The 21093-nt window shown below is 46.7% G+C and overlaps 1 protein-coding gene across 1 annotated transcript; it reads left to right on the top strand.

The window, feature by feature from the left end:
- The first annotated feature begins 7679 nt into the window (after positions 1-7679).
- On the top strand, positions 7680-21002 carry LOC140077908 (bile salt-activated lipase-like). Its single transcript, XM_072125517.1, has 11 exons — positions 7680-7797; positions 7957-8110; positions 8316-8438; positions 9097-9294; positions 9411-9541; positions 9706-9813; positions 9891-10008; positions 13703-13889; positions 13975-14178; positions 20420-20617; positions 20755-21002. The coding sequence occupies exons 1-11, from the start codon at positions 7735-7737 to the stop codon at positions 20927-20929; spliced, it is 1659 nt and encodes a 552-aa protein (XP_071981618.1). The 5' UTR covers positions 7680-7734; the 3' UTR covers positions 20930-21002.
- Positions 21003-21093: the final 91 nt, after the last annotated feature.

Genomic DNA, 21093 nt, shown 5'->3' with positions numbered 1-21093 from the left:
CTTCTCACCTATTGTGTGTTTGCAGTTCTTCAGGCAGCCAGCAGAGGGCGCTGTTCCGTCCTCATCTCCCCCATTGATTGTGTATGCAGTTCTATAACCAGCCAGCAGAGGGCGCTGTTCCTTCCTCATCTCCCCCATTGATTGTGTATGTGAGTGCAGTTCTTTAACCAGCCAGCAGAGGGCGCTGTTCCCTCCTCATCTTCCCCATTGATTGTGTATGGGAGTGCAGTTCTTCAGGCAGCCAGCAGAGGGCGTGTTCCCTCCTCATCTCCCCCATTGATTGTGTATGTGAGTGCAGTTCTTCAGGCAGCCAGCAGAGGGCGCTTGTTCCTTCCTCATCTCCCCCATTGATTGTGTATGTGAGTGCAGTTCTTCAGGCAGCCAGCAGAGGGCGCTGTTCCCTCCTCATCTCCCCCATTGATTGTCTATGTGATGGCTGCAGGCGGCTCTATAAATACTTCTCTATTTTTGCTGCATTTACCCGTCTATTGTCACCGTCTGCTTTCAGCTCCTCCGTGTTCCCAAACACTGGAAACGTCCCCGGGGTAAAGGCTTCTATTTATAGTTTTATTTCCAGCTCCCGAATTGTTTCCCAACATTAAAAATGGAAACATCGGAGGTAAAAATAGAAGAAGGATCAATCATCATGTATTCAGCACATAAAGAGGAGAGCTGCAGTCACCGAGCCAGAAGGTGTAACATCAGCAGGCCGTATCACACAGGATGGGATTAGATACATAGCTCAGCAGACAGTACCACACAGGATAGGATTAGATACACAGCTAAGTAGACAGTATCACACAGGATGGGATTAGATACATAGCTCAGCAGACTGTATCACACAGGATAGGATTAGATACACAGCTCAGCAGGCAGTATCACACAGGATGGGATTAGATACATAGCTCAGCAGTCAGTATCACACAGGATAGGATTAGATACACAGCTCAGCAGGCAGTATCACACAGGATGGGATTAGATACACAGCTCAGCAGACAGTATCACACAGGATAGGATTAGATACACAGCTCAGCAGTCAGTATCACACAGGATAGGATTAGATACACAGCTCAGCAGGCCGTATCACACAGGATGGGATTAGATATATAGCTCAGCAGACAGTATCACACAGGATAGGATTAGATACACAGCTAAGTAGACAGTATCACACAGGATGGGATTAGATACATAGCTCAGCAGACTGTATCACACAGGATAGGATTAGATACACAGCTCAGCAGGCAGTATCACACAGGATGGGATTAGATACACAGCTCAGCAGGCAGTATCACACAGGATGGGATTAGATACATAGCTCAGCAGTCAGTATCACACAGGATAGGATTAGATACACAGCTCAGCAGGCAGTATCACACAGGATGGGATTAGATACACAGCTCAGCAGACAGTATCACACAGGATAGGATTAGATACACAGCTCAGCAGTCAGTATCACACAGGATAGGATTAGATACACAGCTCAGCAGACAGTATCACACAGGATGGGATTAGATACATAGCTCAGCAGTCAGTATCACACAGGATGGGATTAGATACACAGCTCGGCATGCAGTATCACACCTGATGGGATTAGATACAAAGTTGAGCAGTCAGTATCACACAGGATAGGATTGGATACACCGCTCAGCAGTCAGTATCACACATGATAGGATTGGATACACAGCTCAGCAGTCAGTATCACACATGATAGGATTGGATACACAGCTCAGCAGGCAGTATCACACATGATAGGATTGGATACACCCCGGGCACCGTATCACATGGAGAACATCTGAACAAAATAAAAAAAAATACACAAAAGAAGAAGAAAAGTGCAGAACAGAAGAAGTCATTTTCCAACCAACACCGCTAGCCAGAGACATGAAGGTTCTCAGCTGTGTGATGAGGGACATATAGTGGAAGGTCTCGCGGCATCACATAAGAGGAGGAGTGAAGCCGCGGTCACAGAACACAGCCCGGGTACAGCATCTCACTGCTTCTCGGACTGTGTCTGGTAAGGCTGCAATGAAATACAACAACGGGGCAGTAGCGTTATCTGTTATGTGAGCAAAACGCCACACTGGGCGTGTATAGGGCACCAGCTGCAATAAACAGCGTCACTATAATCTACAGCCCGGACATATATGTCCTCATAAAGAATATATAAGCCAATCACAGTGATATGCAACATTGTTTCACTGTGAGCCGGTTACAAAATAAAGTGTAAACGTAATAATAGCTACAGACACAGATCTGCTAACAGACCATGGCGGAGACCTAAGGCTTTACTATAACACAAGACGTAAAACTACAAACAATAGCACCATACCCTCTAACAAATCCCTTAATCCAAGGGAACCCAGGCAAATCAAGTCACAGGGGGTTATATCTGCATGGTAGGGGGTAACACCCCTAAAACTTTCCCTTTATGTTTAGATTTTGACTTTTTGTTTATATTCACAACAATATATTTTAACCCCTTCCCGACATTTGACGTAATAGTACTGCATGGCGGGAGGTGCGTTCCCGCAAAATGCAGTATTATTACGTCAAGCTTCTGGCCCCGGCTCCTGAACGGAGCCGGGGCCAGAAGCTGCGGGTGTCAGCTATATATTATAGCCGACACCTGCCTCTAACACCCGCAATCGGAGATTTCTCCGATCGCGGGTGTTAACCCCTAACACGCCGCGGTCGCGCTGACCGTGGCGTGTTAGAGGCATTTAAAGTTTAGTAAAGGTGAATCGGACCCCCCCGTGGCGCTTACCGGGGGGGTCCGCTGCTCCGATCGCAGCCCCGGGACTGCCGGTGCCCGGGGCTGCGCGATCTTCATCCGTGTCTTACATTACACAGTGCAATACTTCTGTATTGCACTGTGTAACCTGTAAAAGAGCTTGAACAAATGATCAGAAGATCACTTGTTCAAACTAAGATGTCAGTAAATGTAAAAGAAGTAAAAAAAATAAAGTTTTTTTTAAAATAAAAATAAATAATAAAAGAAAGTGAAAGTCCCCCCAAACACCACATTTCCCTGTACACAAGTAATAAAGTATAAAAAACACTAAATCACAAAAAATCCCCACTTATTTGGTATCGCTGCGTCCGTAACAATCTGTACAATAAATCCTAATCATAATTGGACCCCCTCGGTGAACGTGGTAAAAAAAAAAAACCAAAAACTTGCCAAAAATTTAAACTTTTTATCAAATTGCTTTACAAAAAATGTTCTAAAAAGTTATCCGAAAAAGTTACAAGCACCAAAATGATACCAATGAAAAGAACAACTTGTCACGCAAAAAATAAGCTTACAACCAGCTCCGTCAACCAAAAAATACTATAGTTATGCCGCTATAAAAATGGCAATACTAAAACAAATGCAATTTTTTCTATTCTAGTTTTCCTTCAATAAAATTGGACAAATATAAAATAAACTATATAAATGAGGTATCACCGTAATCGTAGTGATCCGTAGAATAAAGATAATATATTATTGTTATGCTACAGTGAACACCCCCCCAAAAAAAATGCTAAAAATCCAAAACAAGAATTGATGATTTTATTTTCCTCCACATGTAAAAAGTTAATAAAATTGCTTCAATAAGCTAAAAACCCACTAAAATGAAGGTTTTTTTTACAGTGCATCTCATCTCGCAAAAAATAAGCCCTTATGTGTCTAAATTGCTTAAAAAATAAAGATTGTATAGCCTATTCCCAACACGCGTTGTTATAGAACGGTGCGGCGGGTAGTGACTTGCCAACACGTTTCAGACACAGTGATCGGGGCAAGATGGCGGCTGTTCCTGACGGCCATCCATCCTGCCCCATGGAACAGAAGGGTTACGTCCCCCCCACATGATCGCTGCTACTGGCTCATCAATTCAGACGAGCCAATAGCAGCGAATTTACTTATGACGTCCGTAATACCGGTCACCATGTCTGTAGACACGGTGATCGGGGCAGGGTGGCGGCTGTTCCTGACAGCCACCAATTTTACCTTGCGGTCCAGAGGGGTTTTGTTGCCCCCCTCTGTCCATGTTTGCCGCTATTGGCTGGTCGATTTGGTCCAGCCAAAAGCAGCAATATTCGTCACAATGGGCATCGCTAGGGTGAATAAGAGCAACACTTGGTGATAATTCCCTACTAAAACGAAGATATGGTACAAAAGCGCTGGCCGTGCACATTGTACAGATTACGCTGTACAACTCCTACGAGCTGTTCCAATGTGCAGGTCCTGCCGTATCATTTCTACGTTTTCAAGAGGAAGATATTAGGAAACTAATATTGGGACAAGAAGGACGGGGCCCCAGTACCTCTGGTTTAGATGTCCCTGTGTTTTGCCAGGACAGCATTTTCCCGGTGAATTCTGCTGCTTCTAAAGGTAGGACTCAATAAAGAGTCTGTTCCAAAAGAGAAGTTAGGATGGACACTACATACTACTAAGAGACCGGCGACACCTCCAGAGTGACAAAAGTTTAGTTGGTCCCTTGGTATATTCCACCTCCTTATACGCAACACATTCACAATTCACGCCCAACCAGTTGTGAATTAATTTCGGTAAAATGAATAATTGTAACAACTGTTAGGTCCCGTTGCTCCCTATACCCCTCCATTATTTCATAACGGGCGCCACATAACGGGCACTGAACTTTCCAGAAATTATTGCAATTTCCATCTTGGACTCCATTGCACATCGTATTTGGAAACCACCTGTATGTTCAAAATGCTCATCTCACCACGTGTATTACACTACACCACATATTACACCTTGCTAAATTCCCCAAGGGGTGTACATTCAACAATTAGGGTCACTTTTCGGGTTTTCCTCTGTTTTGGTACCACTACGGCTCTCCAAATGTATCCTGACACATGTGAAGGATTTCTGTCAAATTTGGCCTCTAAAAGACAAACATCCCTCTTTTCCTCTACTGTGCGCCCATAAAGCATTTTATATGCACATGTGGGGTACTTCTACACTCGGGAGAAATAGTTTTACACCTTTTTCGGGGTTATTTAATATATTATCCCTTGTGGCTTACATAAATTAGGGGTAAAGTGACATTTATAGGAAAATTTTCACCTTTTTAATGTTTAGGGCCTAATTGGATCATTCACCTGTAGGGGCAAATACATATATTACACATTGTGAAATTCTCTAAGGGGTGTGCATTCAAAAATTAGGGTCACTTTTCGGATTCTTATCTGTTTTATACCACTAGGGTTCTCCAAATGCATGTCAAACATTTCTGTCAAATTTGGCTTCTAAAAGGCAAACATCCCCCTTTCCTTTTACTGTGCGCCCATACAACATTTTATATACACATGTGGGGTACTTCTACACTCGAGAGAAATAGGTTTACACATTTTGGGGGGTTATTACATTTTTTTATCCCTTGTGGCTTTAAAAAATTAGGGGTAAAATGACCTTTATAAGAAAATGTTCACCTTTTTCCTATTTAAGTCCTAATTAAATCAAACACCTTTACGGACAAATACACATATTACACCTTGTTAAATTCTCTAAGGGGTGTGCTTTCAAAATGGTGACACTTGTTGGGGTTCCCCTCTGTTTTGGTACCGCTACGGCTCTCTAAATGCATCCTGACACATGTAAAGGATGCATGTCAAACTTGGCTTCTAAAAGTCCAACACCCCTCTTTCCCTTCTGAGCTTCACTGCGTACCCATACAACATTTTATTTGCATGTGTGGGGCAATTTTATACTTGGGAGAAATGCTAGTACACATTTTTTGGGGTTGTTTCATCTTTAATGCCTTATGGGATACAAAAATTAGCCGTAAAAGTGACTTTTTTGGGAAAATGTTCATCTTTTTTCCTTTTAGGGACCTATTTGAAGCAAACACCTGTAGGGGAAAATACAAATATTACACCTTGCTAAATTCTCCAAAGGGTGCACTTTCCAAAATGGTGACACTTGTTGGGGTTCCCCTCTGTTTTGGTACCACTAGGGCTCTCCAAATGCATCCTAACACAGGTAAAGGATGATTGTCAAATCTTGCTTCTAAAAGACCAAAGCCCCTCTTTCCCTTCTGAGCCCTACTGTGCACCCATACAACACTTTATATGCAAAAGTGGTGCAGTTCTGTGCTTAGGAGAAATAGTTCTACACATTTATGGGGGTTGTTTCATCTTTTATCCCTTGTGGCTTCCAAAAATTTGGGGTAAAAGTGACTTTTTTGAGAAAATTTTCACCTTTTTCCTTTTTGGGGCCTAATTGAATCAAACACCTGTTGGGGCAAATACACAAATTACACCTTGCTAAACTCTCCAAGGGGTGTACTTTCCAAAATGGTGTCTCATGTTGGGGCTTTCCTCTGTTTTGGTACCATTATGGCTTTCCAAATGCATCCTGTCACATGAAAACTTTTTCAGCCATATTTGCCCTCCAAAAACGAAACAACGCTCTTTCCATTCCAAGTGCCCCCCTGTGCCCGTACAGCAGGGTACAGTGACAAAATGGGTATTGGCATACTCGGGAGGAATTGCCCTCACCATTGTAAAATGCATTTTCCTTTTAACCCATTGTGAAGGTGAAAATTTTAGTGTTCAATGAATCTATAGTAAGATAAAATTACATTTCTGTAATTTCACTTTCATTTATCTTTCACCCTCATGAAACGTTCATAGGGTTAACAAAATTCCCAAAGGTTGTTTTGAATATTTTGAGGGGTGTAGTTTCTAAAATGGTGTCATTTGTGGGGGTTTCCTGTCATGTGGGCCTTATAAAGTCACTTCTAACTAAATTGACCCTCCAAAAGTAGGTTTTGATGATTTTCGTGAAAATCTGAAAAATTGCACCTAAAGTTATAAGCCTCCTAACATCCTAAAAAAAGGAAAAGATGTTTGAAAAATGATGCCAAGTTAAAGTAGACATATGGAAAATGTTAGTTATCAAGTTATTTTAGTGATATGACCAACTTTCCAAAAAGTAGAAAATTTTGAATTTGGAAAACATAGTTTTTTTCAAAATTTTTGCCAAATTTCCATTTATTTCATAAATAAATACTAAACATATTGATTAAATTTCTCAACCAACATGAAGTACAATGTGTCACGAAAAAACAATTTCAAAATCATCTGGATATGTTAAAGCGTTCCAAAGTTATAACCATTTATAGTGACACAGGGCAGATTTTAAAAAATGGGCCGTGTCAGGAAGGTGAAAAGTGGCTTCAGCGTTAAGGGGTTAAATAAACTTAATAAAAGTTACATTTTTCTGCCACTTCTCGTGTCTCTCTCCTCTCCTGTCTCTCTCTCTCCTCTCCTGTCTCTCTCTCTCTCCTCTCCTGTCTCTCTCTCTCTCCTGTATCTATCTCTCTCTGCCCCCCTCTCTCTCTCTTCCCCTAAATTTGGTCTACCTTTGGTGGTGTACACCTGGCAGGAGGAAAATAAATCTAACAAATAACTAAAATAACAATTCTTCGGATACAACCTTTTGCTTCCGTATCACACGTGTCGGAGTCATAGGGGGATAAATGTCCTTATAGGGAAATCCCCTTTTATAATCATGAATGGAAAATGTAATGTTCCTGTTCCTGTGTGTGAAGTCTGTGCCCATCCAGATAGATATGGGGGGGCACAGGTGGTCCGGCTCCCGCGCTCGCTGGCATCGCTACCAATGTCAGTGTTTGTGTTGTCACCGGGGGCAGGTCAGGTGAGACGCCTTATATTTGCCTCCCCCGGGGTGAGGTGCAGACCGGAGAGGATCCAGCGGGCAGGATGGCGCGCTTACTCAGTCTCTTGGCGTTCTCCAGCCTTTTGGTGGCTGCCCGGGCGAAATCGGTAAGTCCTCGCTTCACAGCATCCATTATGTGTCCTGCAGTATTCATCACCCTTGTCATGTCAGCATGAGCGCAGGTTTTCTGCAATACCAGTCACCGCCATTGATAAGGGTGGCGCTGTAGATGCCCATGAATATTTATTTGGGGTTTGTATTTGCAGCTGGGTGTAGTCCACACTGAAGGGGGATTCGTCGAAGGTACCAGCAAGAAGATTGGCATCATCTCTCCAGATTATATCGATATTTTCAAGGGGATTCCCTTTGCTGCTCCGACTAAGGTCCTGGAAAAACCTGAGCGTCATCCGGGCTGGTCCGGTAAGAATATATATATATATAAGACTGATCCTCCACTCGCATCCGAAGCTGCTGGCCTGACGCACACAGAGGGGTCTCTCCCCTCGGGGACCTCTAGCAGAGGTGTAAATGCTGCTCTGGATGTAACTGGAGTAAAGAGACGATGTAACATACTCAGCATATAAGTAAAGTACAATCTGATAAAAGTTTCTTTTATGTTCCTCAGGAACTTTACAGACCACGGAGTACAAGCCACGCTGCATGCAGGCCACCCTACTCCAGAATGACGTCCTCGGATCCCTGGACTGTCTGTACCTGAATATTTGGGTCCCTCAGTCACGCTCGTCAGGTCAGTGTTCCTGCAGCCTTTGTGATTCCTGACTGGCAGATGGGCCATTAAAGGGATCTCCTGAGATCTTGGGATAGGTATAGGGCGGCACGGTGGCTCAGAGGTTAGCACTACAGCCTTGCAGTGCTGGGGACCTAGATTCAAATCCCATCCAGGTCAACATCTGCAAAGAGTTTGTATGTTCTCTCTGTGTTTGTGTGGGTTTCCTCCCACACCCCTAAATTATACTGCTAGATTGATTAGATTGTGAGCCCCATTGGGGACAGGGATGTGGCAAGCTTTGTGCAGCGCTGCGGAATCAGGAGACAATGTTTGCCACTATAGACTGTAAAGAGACTGCAGAGCTTATCCAAAGCCTGTGCTCTCTTTACAGTCTTCCAAGCACAGCGCCTGACATTGCACGGTGGTGGAGTCCGGTATGACAACCCGCCGCTATTTACTTGAATGGTTCTGAGTTGCAGACCGGCCATGCAGCTGGCGGGGTAATTGGAGGTCGGACTCCACTTATCTGATGCCCCTTTAATCTAGTAATTGAAGAATTTGTTCCCCAATCCCCCTGCCTGATTATTGGGGACCCAGGGGGTGCACTGCATCTCTCAGAATAGTCTGGCAGTATTATTTTTGCAGCTCTGGACAACTTATAATTTTCTCCTTTTAGTGTCAACAAATTTGCCGGTGATGGTGTGGATTTACGGTGGAGGGTTCCTGCTCGGAGGAGGACAAGGAGGCAACTTCTTTGACAACTACTTGTACGACGGCGAGGAGCTGGCGCTGCGCGGTAACGTCATTGTGGTGACCTTCAACTACCGGGTGGGACCCCTGGGGTTCCTCAGCACCGGAGACGCCAACGTCCCCGGTAAGACGTCTCACTCTCTGTAGTATTGGGATACGCCACATGGTGTCCGTGAGCCCCTTGTGGCATTGTCCATGGCCACATTTCCCCCACTGACGAGCACATTTTGTCTTGTGTAGGAAACTATGGTCTGTGGGATCAGCATATGGCCATCGCCTGGGTGAAGAGGAACATTGCTGCCTTTGGGGGAGCCCCTGATAATATAACCATTTTTGGGGAGTCAGCAGGGGCCGCCAGCGTCTCTCTACAGGTAACCGGCTTAATTAATTAATAGGTGACATAGGACGAGCACAATGCATAGCGCCCCCCTATGCATAGCGCCCCCTACATGTACATATAAACATCTCCGCTGCATGCTGTCACCACTAAGGGGAGCTGCTATCTATTATATAACGTTCCCCATCTGTGCTGCAGACTCTGACTCCTTACAATGTGGGACTCATCAGACGAGCCATCAGCCAGAGCGGGGTAGGACTGTGCCCATGGGCCATACAGCGAGAGCCGCTCATGTGGGCCAAGCAGGTGAGTTCATATTCTGCTTCGTGTTTCCTGTATAAGGCTGGGATTATTATCCACTATAATCCACGTGTCTGTTGCAGCTGGCGTCGCATGTGGGATGTCCAGTAGATGACACTGCAGCCCTGGCAAACTGCCTGAGGAATACGGACCCCAAGGCCATCACCCTGGGATATCAACTGGCGCTGACCAACTTAGACTGTGAGAATCCTGTACAATCAGTGCAGCACACACCCGACATACAAGGGCAAACGCCCTGCACACGGGATTACACAGGCTCAGAGCACAGAAGGTGCAGCACTACACCAGAAGCACAGAGATGATGGAGATGTACAGGATGGTAACACAATGACACTTGGGAGACAGGACAGGGACTGGCTGACACTTAGGGGACAGGACAGGGACACGCTGGCACTTGGGGGGACAGGACAGGGACACGCTGACACTTGGGGGACAGGACAGGGACACGCTGACACTTGGGGGACAGGACAGGGACACGCTGACACTTGGGGGACAGGACAGGGACACGCTGACACTTGGGGGACAGGACAGGGACACGCTGACACTTGGGGGGACAGGACAGGGACACGCTGACACTTGGGGGACAGGACAGGGACACGCTGGCACTTGGGGGGACAGGACAGGGACACGCTGACACTTGGGGGACAGGACAGGGACACGCTGACACTTGGGGGACAGGACAGGGACACGCTGACACTTGGGGGGACAGGACAGGGACACGCTGACACTTGGGGGGACAGGACAGGGACACGCTGACACTTGGGGGACAGGACAGGGACACGCTGACACTTGGGGGGACAGGACAGGGACACGCTGACACTTGGGGGACAGGACAGGGACACGCTGACACTTGGGGGGACAGGACAGGGACACGCTGACACTTGGGGGACAGGACAGGGACACGCTGACACTTGGGGGGACAGGACAGGGACACGCTGACACTTGGGGGGACAGGACAGGGACACGCTGACACTTAGGGGACAGGACAGGGACACGCTGGCACTTGGGGGGACAGGACAGGGACACGCTGACACTTGGGGGACAGGACAGGGACACGCTGACACTTGGGGGACAGGACAGGGACACGCTGACACTTGGGGGGACAGGACAGGGACACGCTGACACTTGGGGGGACAGGACAGGGACACGCTGACACTTGGGGGGACAGGACAGGGACACGCTGACACTTGGGGGACAGGACAGGGACACGCTGACACTTGGGGGACAGGACAGGGACACGCTGACACTTGGAGGGACAGGACAGGGACACGCTGACACTTGGGGGACAGGACAGGGACACGCTGACACTTGGGGGACAGGACAGGGACAGGCTGACACTTGGGGGGACAGGACAGGGACACGCTGACACTTGGGGGGACAGGACAGGGACACGCTGACACTTGGGGGGGGACAGGACAGGGCAGGCTGTCACTTGGGGGACAGGACAGGGACACGCTGACACTTGGGGGGACAGGACAGGGACAGGCTGACACTTGGGGGACAGGACAGGGACACGCTGACACTTGGGGGGACAGGACAGGGACAGGCTGACACTTGGGGGACAGGACAGGGACACGCTGACACTTGGGGGGACAGGACAGGGACACGCTGACACTTGGGGGGACAGGACAGGGACACGCTGACACTTGGGGGGACAGGACAGGGACACGCTGACACTTGGGGGACAGGACAGGGACACGCTGACACTTGGGGGACAGGACAGGGACACGCTGACACTTGGGGGACAGGACAGGGACACGCTGACACTTGGGGGACAGGACAGGGACACGCTGACACTTGGGGGACAGGACAGGGACACGCTGATACTTGGGGGGACAGGACAGGGACACGCTGACACTTGGGGGGGGACAGGACAGGGACACGCTGACACTTGGGGGACAGGACAGGGACACGATGACACTTAGGGGACAGGACAGGGACACGCTGACACTTGGGGGACAGGACAGGGACACGCTGACACTTGGAGGGACAGGACAGGGACACGCTGACACTTGGAGGGACAGGACAGGGACACGCTGACACTTGGGGGGACAGGACAGGGACATGCTGACACTTGGGGGGACAGGACAGGGACACGCTGACACTTGGGGGGACAGGACAGGGACACGCTGACACTTGGGGGGACAGGACAGGGACACGCTGACACTTGGGGGACAGGACAGGGACACGCTGACACTTGGAGGGACAGGACAGGGACACGCTGACACTTGGGGGGACAGGACAGGGACAGGCTGACACTTGGGGGACAGGACAGGGACAGGCTGACACTTGGGGGACAGGACAGGGACACGCTGACACTTGGGGGGACAGGACAGGGACACGCTGACACTTGGGGGGACAGGACAGGGACACACTGACACTTGGGGGGACAGGACAGGGACACTCTGACACTTGGGGGACAGGACAGGGACACGCTGACACTTGGGGGACAGGACAGGGACACGCTGACACTTGGGGGGGACAGGACAGGGACACGCTGACACTTGGGGGGACAGGACAGGGACACACTGACACTTGGGGGACAGGACAGGGACACGCTGACACTTGGGGGACAGGACAGGGACACGCTGACACTTGGGGGGACAGGACAGGGACACGCTGACACTTGGGGGACAGGACAGGGACACGCTGACACCTGGGGGACAGGACAGGGACACGCTGACACTTGGGGGGACAGGACAGGGACACGCTGACACTTGGGGGGACAGGACAGGGACACGCTGACACTTGGGGGGACAGGACAGGGACACGCTGACACTTGGGGGGACAGGACAGGGACACGCTGACACTTGGGGGACAGGACAGGGACACGCTGACACTTGGAGGGACAGGACAGGGACACGCTGACACTTGGGGGGACAGGACAGGGACAGGCTGACACTTGGGGGACAGGACAGGGACAGGCTGACACTTGGGGGACAGGACAGGGACAGGCTGACACTTGGGGGACAGGACAGGGACACGCTGACACTTGGGGGGACAGGACAGGGACACGCTGACACTTGGGGGGACAGGACAGGGACACGCTGACACTTGGGGGGACAGGACAGGGACACACTGACACTTGGGGGACAGGACAGGGACACGCTGACACTTGGGGGACAGGACAGGGACACGCTGACACTTGGGGGGGACAGGACAGGGACACGCTGACACTTGGGGGGACAGGACAGGGACACACTGACACTTGGGGGACAGGACAGGGACACGCTGACACTTGGGGGGGACAGGACAGGGACACGCTGACACTTGGGGGACAGGACAGGGACACGCTGACACTTGGGGGGACAGGACAGGGACACGCTGACACTTGGGGGGACAGGACAGGGACAGGCTGACACTTGGGGGGACAGGACAGGGACACGCTGACACTTGGGGGGACAGGACAGGGACACGCTGACACTTGGGGGACAGGACAGGGACACGCTGACACTTGGGGGGACAGGACAGGGACAGGCTGACACTTGGGGGGACAGGACAGGGACACGCTGACACTTGGGGGGACAGGACAGGGACACTCTGACACTTGGGGGACAGGACAGGGACAGGCTGACACTTGGGGGATAGGACAGGGACACGCTGACACTTGGGGGACAGGACAGGGACACGCTGACACTTGGGGGGACAGGACAGGGACACGCTGACACTTGGGGGGACAGGACAGGGACACGCTGACACTTGGGGGGGACAGGACAGGGACACGCTGACACTTGGGGGGACAGGACAGGGACACGCTGACACTTGGGGGGACAGGACAGGGACAGGCTGACACTTGGGGGGGACAGGACAGGGACACGCTGACACTTGGGGGGACAGGACAGGGACACTCTGTGACCGCCTCCTCCTCCTGCAGACCCCTTGGTATATTACTTGGCTTACTCCCCTGTCATTGATGGAGACTTCATTCCGGATGAGCCCCGGAACCTGTTTGGAAATGCACAGAACGTGGATTATATGGCCGGAGTCAACAATATGGATGGACATCTTTTTGCCGGCATCGATGTACCGAACATCAACAGACCCCTCCAGAGAGTGATCCCGTGAGTGTCCGCTGCCTCCCGTACATGTACTATAGCGCTGTGCACATTAGTCACATTAGTCGCAGTTTCTGATCTTGTATCACAGGGAGGACGTGCACAACCTGGTGCAGGGCCTGACCCTCCCCAAAGGCACCGCCGCCCTGGACATCGCCTATGACCTGTACACCGATATCTGGGGGGAAAACCCCGACCAGGAGATGGTGAAGAAGACGGTCGTGGACCTAGAGACTGACTACATCTTCCTGGTCCCCACCCAAGAAGCCCTGGCCCTGCACTTCATGAACGCCAAGTAAGGAAACCATAAGACTGCAATGTAATACTGAAATATACCCAGGTTATACCGGCTGTACATATATCATTATATACAGGAGATCCCCAGGTTATAGCGGCTGTACATATATCATTATATACAGGAGATCCCCAGGTTATACCAGCTGTACATATATCATTATATACAGGAGATCCCCAGGTTATACCGGCTGTACATATATCATTATATACAGGAGATCCCCAGGTTATACCAGCTGTACATATATCATTATATACAGGAGATCCCCAGGTTATACCAGCTGCACATATATCACTATATACAGGTGATCCCCAGGTTATACCGGCTGTACATATATCATTATATACAGGAGATCCCCAGGTTATACCGGCTGTATATATATCATTATATACAGGAGATCCCCAGGTTATACCGGCTGTACATATATCATTATATACAGGAGATCCCCAGGTTATACCAGCTGTACATATATCATTATATACAGGAGATCCCCAGGTTATACCAGCTGCACATATGTCACTATATACAGGTGATCCCCAGGTTATACCGGCTGTACATATATCATTATATACAGGAGATCCCCAGGTTATACCGGCTGTATATATATCATTATATACAGGAGATCCCCAGGTTATACCGGCTGTACATATATCATTATATACAGGGGATCCCCAGGTTATACCGGCTGTACATATATCATTATATACAGGAGATCCCCAGGTTATACCGGCTGTACATATATCATTATATACAGGAGATCCCCAGGTTATACCGGCTGTACATATATCATTATATACAGGAGATCCCCAGGTTATAGCGGCTGTACATATATCATTATATACAGGAGATCCCCAGGTTATACCAGCTGTACATATATCATTATATACAGGAGATCCCCAGGTTATACCGGCTGTACATATATCATTATATACAGGAGATCCCCAGGTTATACCAGCTGTACATATATCATTATATACAGGAGATCCCCAGGTTATACCAGCTGCACATATATCACTATATACAGGAGATCCCCAGGTTATACCAGCTGTACATATATCATTATATACAGGAGATCCCCAGGTTATACCGGCTGTATATATATCATTATATACAGGAGATCCCCAGGTTATACCGGCTGTACATATATCATTATATACAGGAGATCCCCAGGTTATACCGGCTGTACATATATCATTATATACAGGAGATCCCCAGGTTATACCGGCTGTATATATATCATTATATACAGGAGATCCCCAGGTTATACCGGCTGTACATATATCATTATATACAGGAGATCCCCAGGTTATACCAGCTGTACATATATCATTATATACAGGAGATCCCCAGGTTATACCAGCTGCACATATATCATTATATACAGGTGATCCCCAGGTTATACCGGCTGTACATATATCATTATATACAGGAGATCCCCAGGTTATACCGGCTGTATATATATCATTATATACAGGAGATCCCCAGGTTATACCGGCTGTACATATATCATTATATACAGGAGATCCCCAGGTTATACCGGCTGTACATATATCATTATATACAGGGGATCCCCAGGTTATACCGGCTGTATATATATCATTATATACAGGAGATCTCCAGGTTATACCGGCTGTACATATATCACTATATACAGGAGATCCCCAGGTTATACCGGCTGTACATATATCATTATATACAGGAGATCTCCAGGTTATACCGGCTGTACATATATCATTATATACAGGAGATCTCCAGGTTATACCGGCTGTACATATATCATTATATACAGGAGATCCCCAGGTTATACCGGCTGTACATATATCATTATATACAGGAGATCCCCAGCTTATACCAGCTGTACATATATCATTATATACAGGAGATCCCCAGGTTATACCAGCTGTACATATATCATTATATCCAGGAGATCCCCAGGTTATACCGGCTGTACATATATCATTATATACAGGAGATCCCCAGGTTATACCGGCTGTACATATATCATTATATACAGGAGATCCCCAGGTTATACCGGCTGTACATATATCATTATATACAGGAGATCCCCAGGTTATACCGGCTGTACATATATCATTATATACAGGAGATCCCCAGGTTATACCGGCTGTACATATATCATTATATACAGGAGATCCCCAGGTTATACCGGCTGTACATATATCATTATATACAGGAGATCCCCAGGTTATACCAGCTGTACATATATCATTATATACAGGAGATTCCCAGGTTATACCGGCTGTACATATATCATTATATACAGGAGATTCCCAGGTTATACCGGCTGTACATATATCATTATATACAGGAGATCCCCAGGTTATACCGGCTGTACATATATCATTATATACAGGAGATCCCCAGGTTATAGCGGCTGTACATATATCATTATATACAGGAGATCCCCAGGTTATACCGGCTGTACATATATCATTGTATACAGGAGATCCCCAGGTTATACCGGCTGTACATATATCATTATATACAGGAGATCTCCAGGTTATACCAGCTGTACATATATCACTATATACAGGAGATCCCCAGGTTATACCAGCTGTACATATATCACTATATACAGGAGATCCCCAGGTTATACCAGCTGTACATATATCATTATATACAGGAGATCCCCAGGTTATACCGGCTGTACATATATCATTATATACAGGAGATCCCCAGGTTATACCGGCTGTACATATATCATTATATACAGGAGACCCCCAGGTTATACCAGCTGTACATATATCATTATATACAGGGGATCCCCAGGTTATACCGGCTGTACATATATCATTATATACAGGAGATCCCCAGGTTATACCGGCTGTACATATATCATTATATACAGGAGATCCCCAGGTTATACCGGCTGTACATATATCATTATATACAGGAGATCCCCAGGTTATACCGGCTGTACATATATCATTATATACAGGAGACCCCCAGGTTATACCGGCTGTACATATATCATTATATACAGGAGATCCCCAGGTTATACCGGCTGTACATATATCATTATATACAGGAGATCCCCAGGTTATACCGGCTGTACATATATCATTATATACAGGAGATCGCCAGGTTATACCGGCTGTACATATATCATTATATACAGGAGATCCCCAGGTTATACCGGCTGTACATATATCATTATATACAGGAGATCCCCAGGTTATACCGGCTGTACATATATCATTATATACAGGAGATCCCCAGGTTATACCGGCTGTACATATATCAGTATATACATGAGATCCCCAGGTTATACCAGCTGTACATATATCATTATATACAGGAGATCCCCAGGTTATACCGGCTGTACATATATCAGTATATACATGAGATCCCCAGGTTATACCAGCTGTACATATATCATTATATACAGGAGATCCCCAGGTTATACCGGCTGCACATATATCATTATATACAGGAGCTCCCCAGGTTATACCGGCTGTACATATATCATTATATACAGGAGATCCCCAGGTTATAGCAGCTGTACATATATCATTATAAACAGGAGATCCCCAGGTTATACCGGCTGTACATGTATCATTATATACAGGAGATCCCCAGGTTATACCGGCTGTACATATATCATTATATACAGGAGATCCCCAGGTTATACCGGCTGTACATCTATCATTATATACAGGAGATCCCCAGGTTATACCGGCTGTACATATATCATTATATACAGGAGATCCCCAGGTTATACCGGCTGTACATATATCATTATATACAGGAGATCCCCAGGTTATACAGGAGATCCCCAGGTTATACCGGCTGTACATATATCATTATATACAGGAGATCCCCAAGTTATACCGGCTGTACATATATCATTATATACAGGAGATCCCCAGGTTATACCGGCTTTACATATATCATTATATACAGGAGATCCCCAGGTTATACCGGCTGTACATATATCATTATATACAGGAGATCCCCAGGTTATACCGGCTGTACATATATCACTATATACAGGAGATCCCCAGGTTATACCGGCTGTACATATATCATTATATACAGGAGATCCCCAGGTTATACCGGCTGTACATATATCATTGTATACAGGAGATCCCCAGGTTATACCGGCTGTACATATATCATTATATACAGGGGATCCCCAGGTTATAGCGGCTGTACATATATCATTATATACAGGAGATCCCCGGGTTATACCGGCTGTACATATATCATTATATACAGGAGATCCCCAGGTTATACCGGCTGTACATATATCACTATATACAGGAGATCCCCAGGTTATACCGGCTGTACATATATCATTATATACAGGAGATCCCCAGGTTATACCGGCTTTACATATATCATTATATACAGGAGATCCCCAGGTTATACTAGCTGTACATATATTATTATACACAGGAGATCCACAGGTTATACCAGCTGTACATATATCATTATATACAGGAGATCCCCAGGTTATACCGGCTGTACATATATCATTATATACAGGAGATCCCCAGGTTATACCGGCTGTACATATATCACTATACACAGGAGATCCCCAGGTTATACCGGCTGTACATATATCATTATATACAGGAGATCTCCAGGTTATACCGGCTTTACATATATCATTATATACAGGAGATCCCCAGGTTATACCGGCTGTACATATATCATTATATACAGGAGATCCCCAGGTTATACCGGCTGTACATGTATCATTATATACAGGAGATCCCCAGGTTATACCGGCTGTACATATATCATTATATACAGGAGATCCCCAGGTTATACCGGCTGTACATATATCATTATATACAGGAGATGCCCAGGTTATACCGGCTGTACATATATCATTATATACAGGAGATCCCCAGGTTATACCGGCTGTACATATATCATTATATACAGGAGATCCCCAGGTTATACCGGCTGTACATATATCATTATATACAGGAGATCCCCAGGTTATACCGGCTGTACATATATCATTATATACAGGAGATCCCCAGGTTATACCGGCTGTACATATATCATTATATACAGGAGATCCCCAGGTTATACCGGCTGTACATATAGCATTATATACAGGAGATCCCCAGGTTATACCGGCTGTACATATATCATTATATACAGGAGATCCCCAGGTTATACCGGCTGTACATATATCATTATATACAGGAGATCCCCAGGTTATATCGGCTGTACATATATCATTATATACAGGAGATTCCCCAGGTTATACCGACTGTACATATATCATTATATACAGGAGATCCCCAGGTTATACCGGCTGTACATATATCATTATATACAGGAGATCTCCAGGTTATACCGGCTGTACATATATCATTATATACAGGAGATCCCCAGGTTATACCGGCTGTACATATATCATTATATACAGGAGATCCCCAGGTTATACCGGCTGTACATATATCATTATATACAGGAGATTCCCCAGGTTATACCGACTGTACATATATCATTATATACAGGAGATCCCCAGGTTATACCGGCTGTACATATATCATTATATACAGGAGATCCCCAGGTTATACCGGCTGTACATATATCATTATATACAGGAGATTCCCCAGGTTATACCGACTGTACATATATCATTATATACAGGAGATCCCCAGGTTATACCGGCTGTACATATATCATTATATACAGGAGATCCCCAGGTTATATCGGCTGTACATATATCATTATATACAGGAGATTCCCCAGGTTATACCGACTGTACATATATCATTATATACAGGAGATCCCCAGGTTATACCGGCTGTACATATATCATTATATACAGGAGATCCCCAGGTTATACCGACTGTACATATATCATTATATACAGGAGATCCCCAGGTTATACCGGCTGTACATATATCATTATATACAGGAGATCCCCAGGTTATATCGGCTGTACATATATCATTATATACAGGAGATTCCCCAGGTTATACCGACTGTACATATATCATTATATACAGGAGATCCCCAGGTTATACCGGCTGTACATATATCATTATATACAGGAGATCCCCAGGTTATACCGGCTGTACATATATCATTATATACAGGAGATCCCCAGGTTATACCGGCTGTACATATATCATTATATACAGGAGATCCCCAGGTTATACCGGCTGTACATATATCATTATATACAGGAGATCCCCAGGTTATAGCGGCTGTATATACATCACTATATGTGTCTTGCCTCTGGTTATAGGGCCGCCAGGACCTATAGTTACCTCTTCTCTCACCCCACTCGGATGCCCGTGTACCCGGGCTGGGTCGGCGCTGATCACGCTGATGACCTCCAGTATATATTTGGGAAACCATTCGTAAACACTTTGGCTTATAGACCCCAGGACCGGGACGTCTCCGAGGCCATGATGGCGTACTGGAGCAACTTCGCTGCCACCGGGTAAGACAGGACAAGCTATTCCTCTCTGTTATCAGCCAGGAGAGGCTGTAGTCCTCTGTGACCATAGTTTAGGGTTAGTCCCTCTTGTATATCCATGTGTAGACTCCGGATCCTTTACTCCGGTCTTGATTTTCCAGGGATCCAAACAATGGAAACTCTAAGGTCCCGACTCCCTGGTTGAATTACACGACCCTGAACGGACAATACCTGGAAATCACCAAAAGGATCACCAATAAGTCCATGAAGCAGGACCTCCGCTCCCCATATGTCCGGTTCTGGGTCACCACTTACCGCTCCCTGCCCAATGCCTAACCCCGGGGCATGAGGGGGGCGCGTCCTCCCCCGGCTACGAGGGGCTACATTAAAATGTATCAGTCACTAATGATCCGGGTCCTGTCCTCCTTTATTGTGACTATGATATTGCAATTCTTATATTGTCCTCTAGATGGCAGCAAAACAAGATGGGACCTTGACCT

The sequence above is a fragment of the Engystomops pustulosus genome, chromosome 9 (assembly GCF_040894005.1).
Source record: "Engystomops pustulosus chromosome 9, aEngPut4.maternal, whole genome shotgun sequence".
Lineage (NCBI taxonomy): Eukaryota > Metazoa > Chordata > Amphibia > Anura > Leptodactylidae > Engystomops > Engystomops pustulosus.
The sequence above is the reverse complement of the archived record's forward strand: the minus strand, read 5'-3'. Positions and strand labels throughout refer to the sequence as shown.

Bases quoted from the DNA above. Each gene is read 5' to 3' on its own strand.
- LOC140077908 (XM_072125517.1), top strand. From the start codon at position 7,735: ATGGCGCGCTTACTCAGTCTCTTGGCGTTCTCCAGCCTTTTGGTGGCT. The intron at 9,814-9,890 runs GTGAGTTCATAT...TGTCTGTTGCAG, and splicing joins CGCTCATGTGGGCCAAGCAG to CTGGCGTCGCATGTGGGATG. The intron at 13,890-13,974 runs GTGAGTGTCCGC...CTTGTATCACAG, and splicing joins CCCCTCCAGAGAGTGATCCC to GGAGGACGTGCACAACCTGG.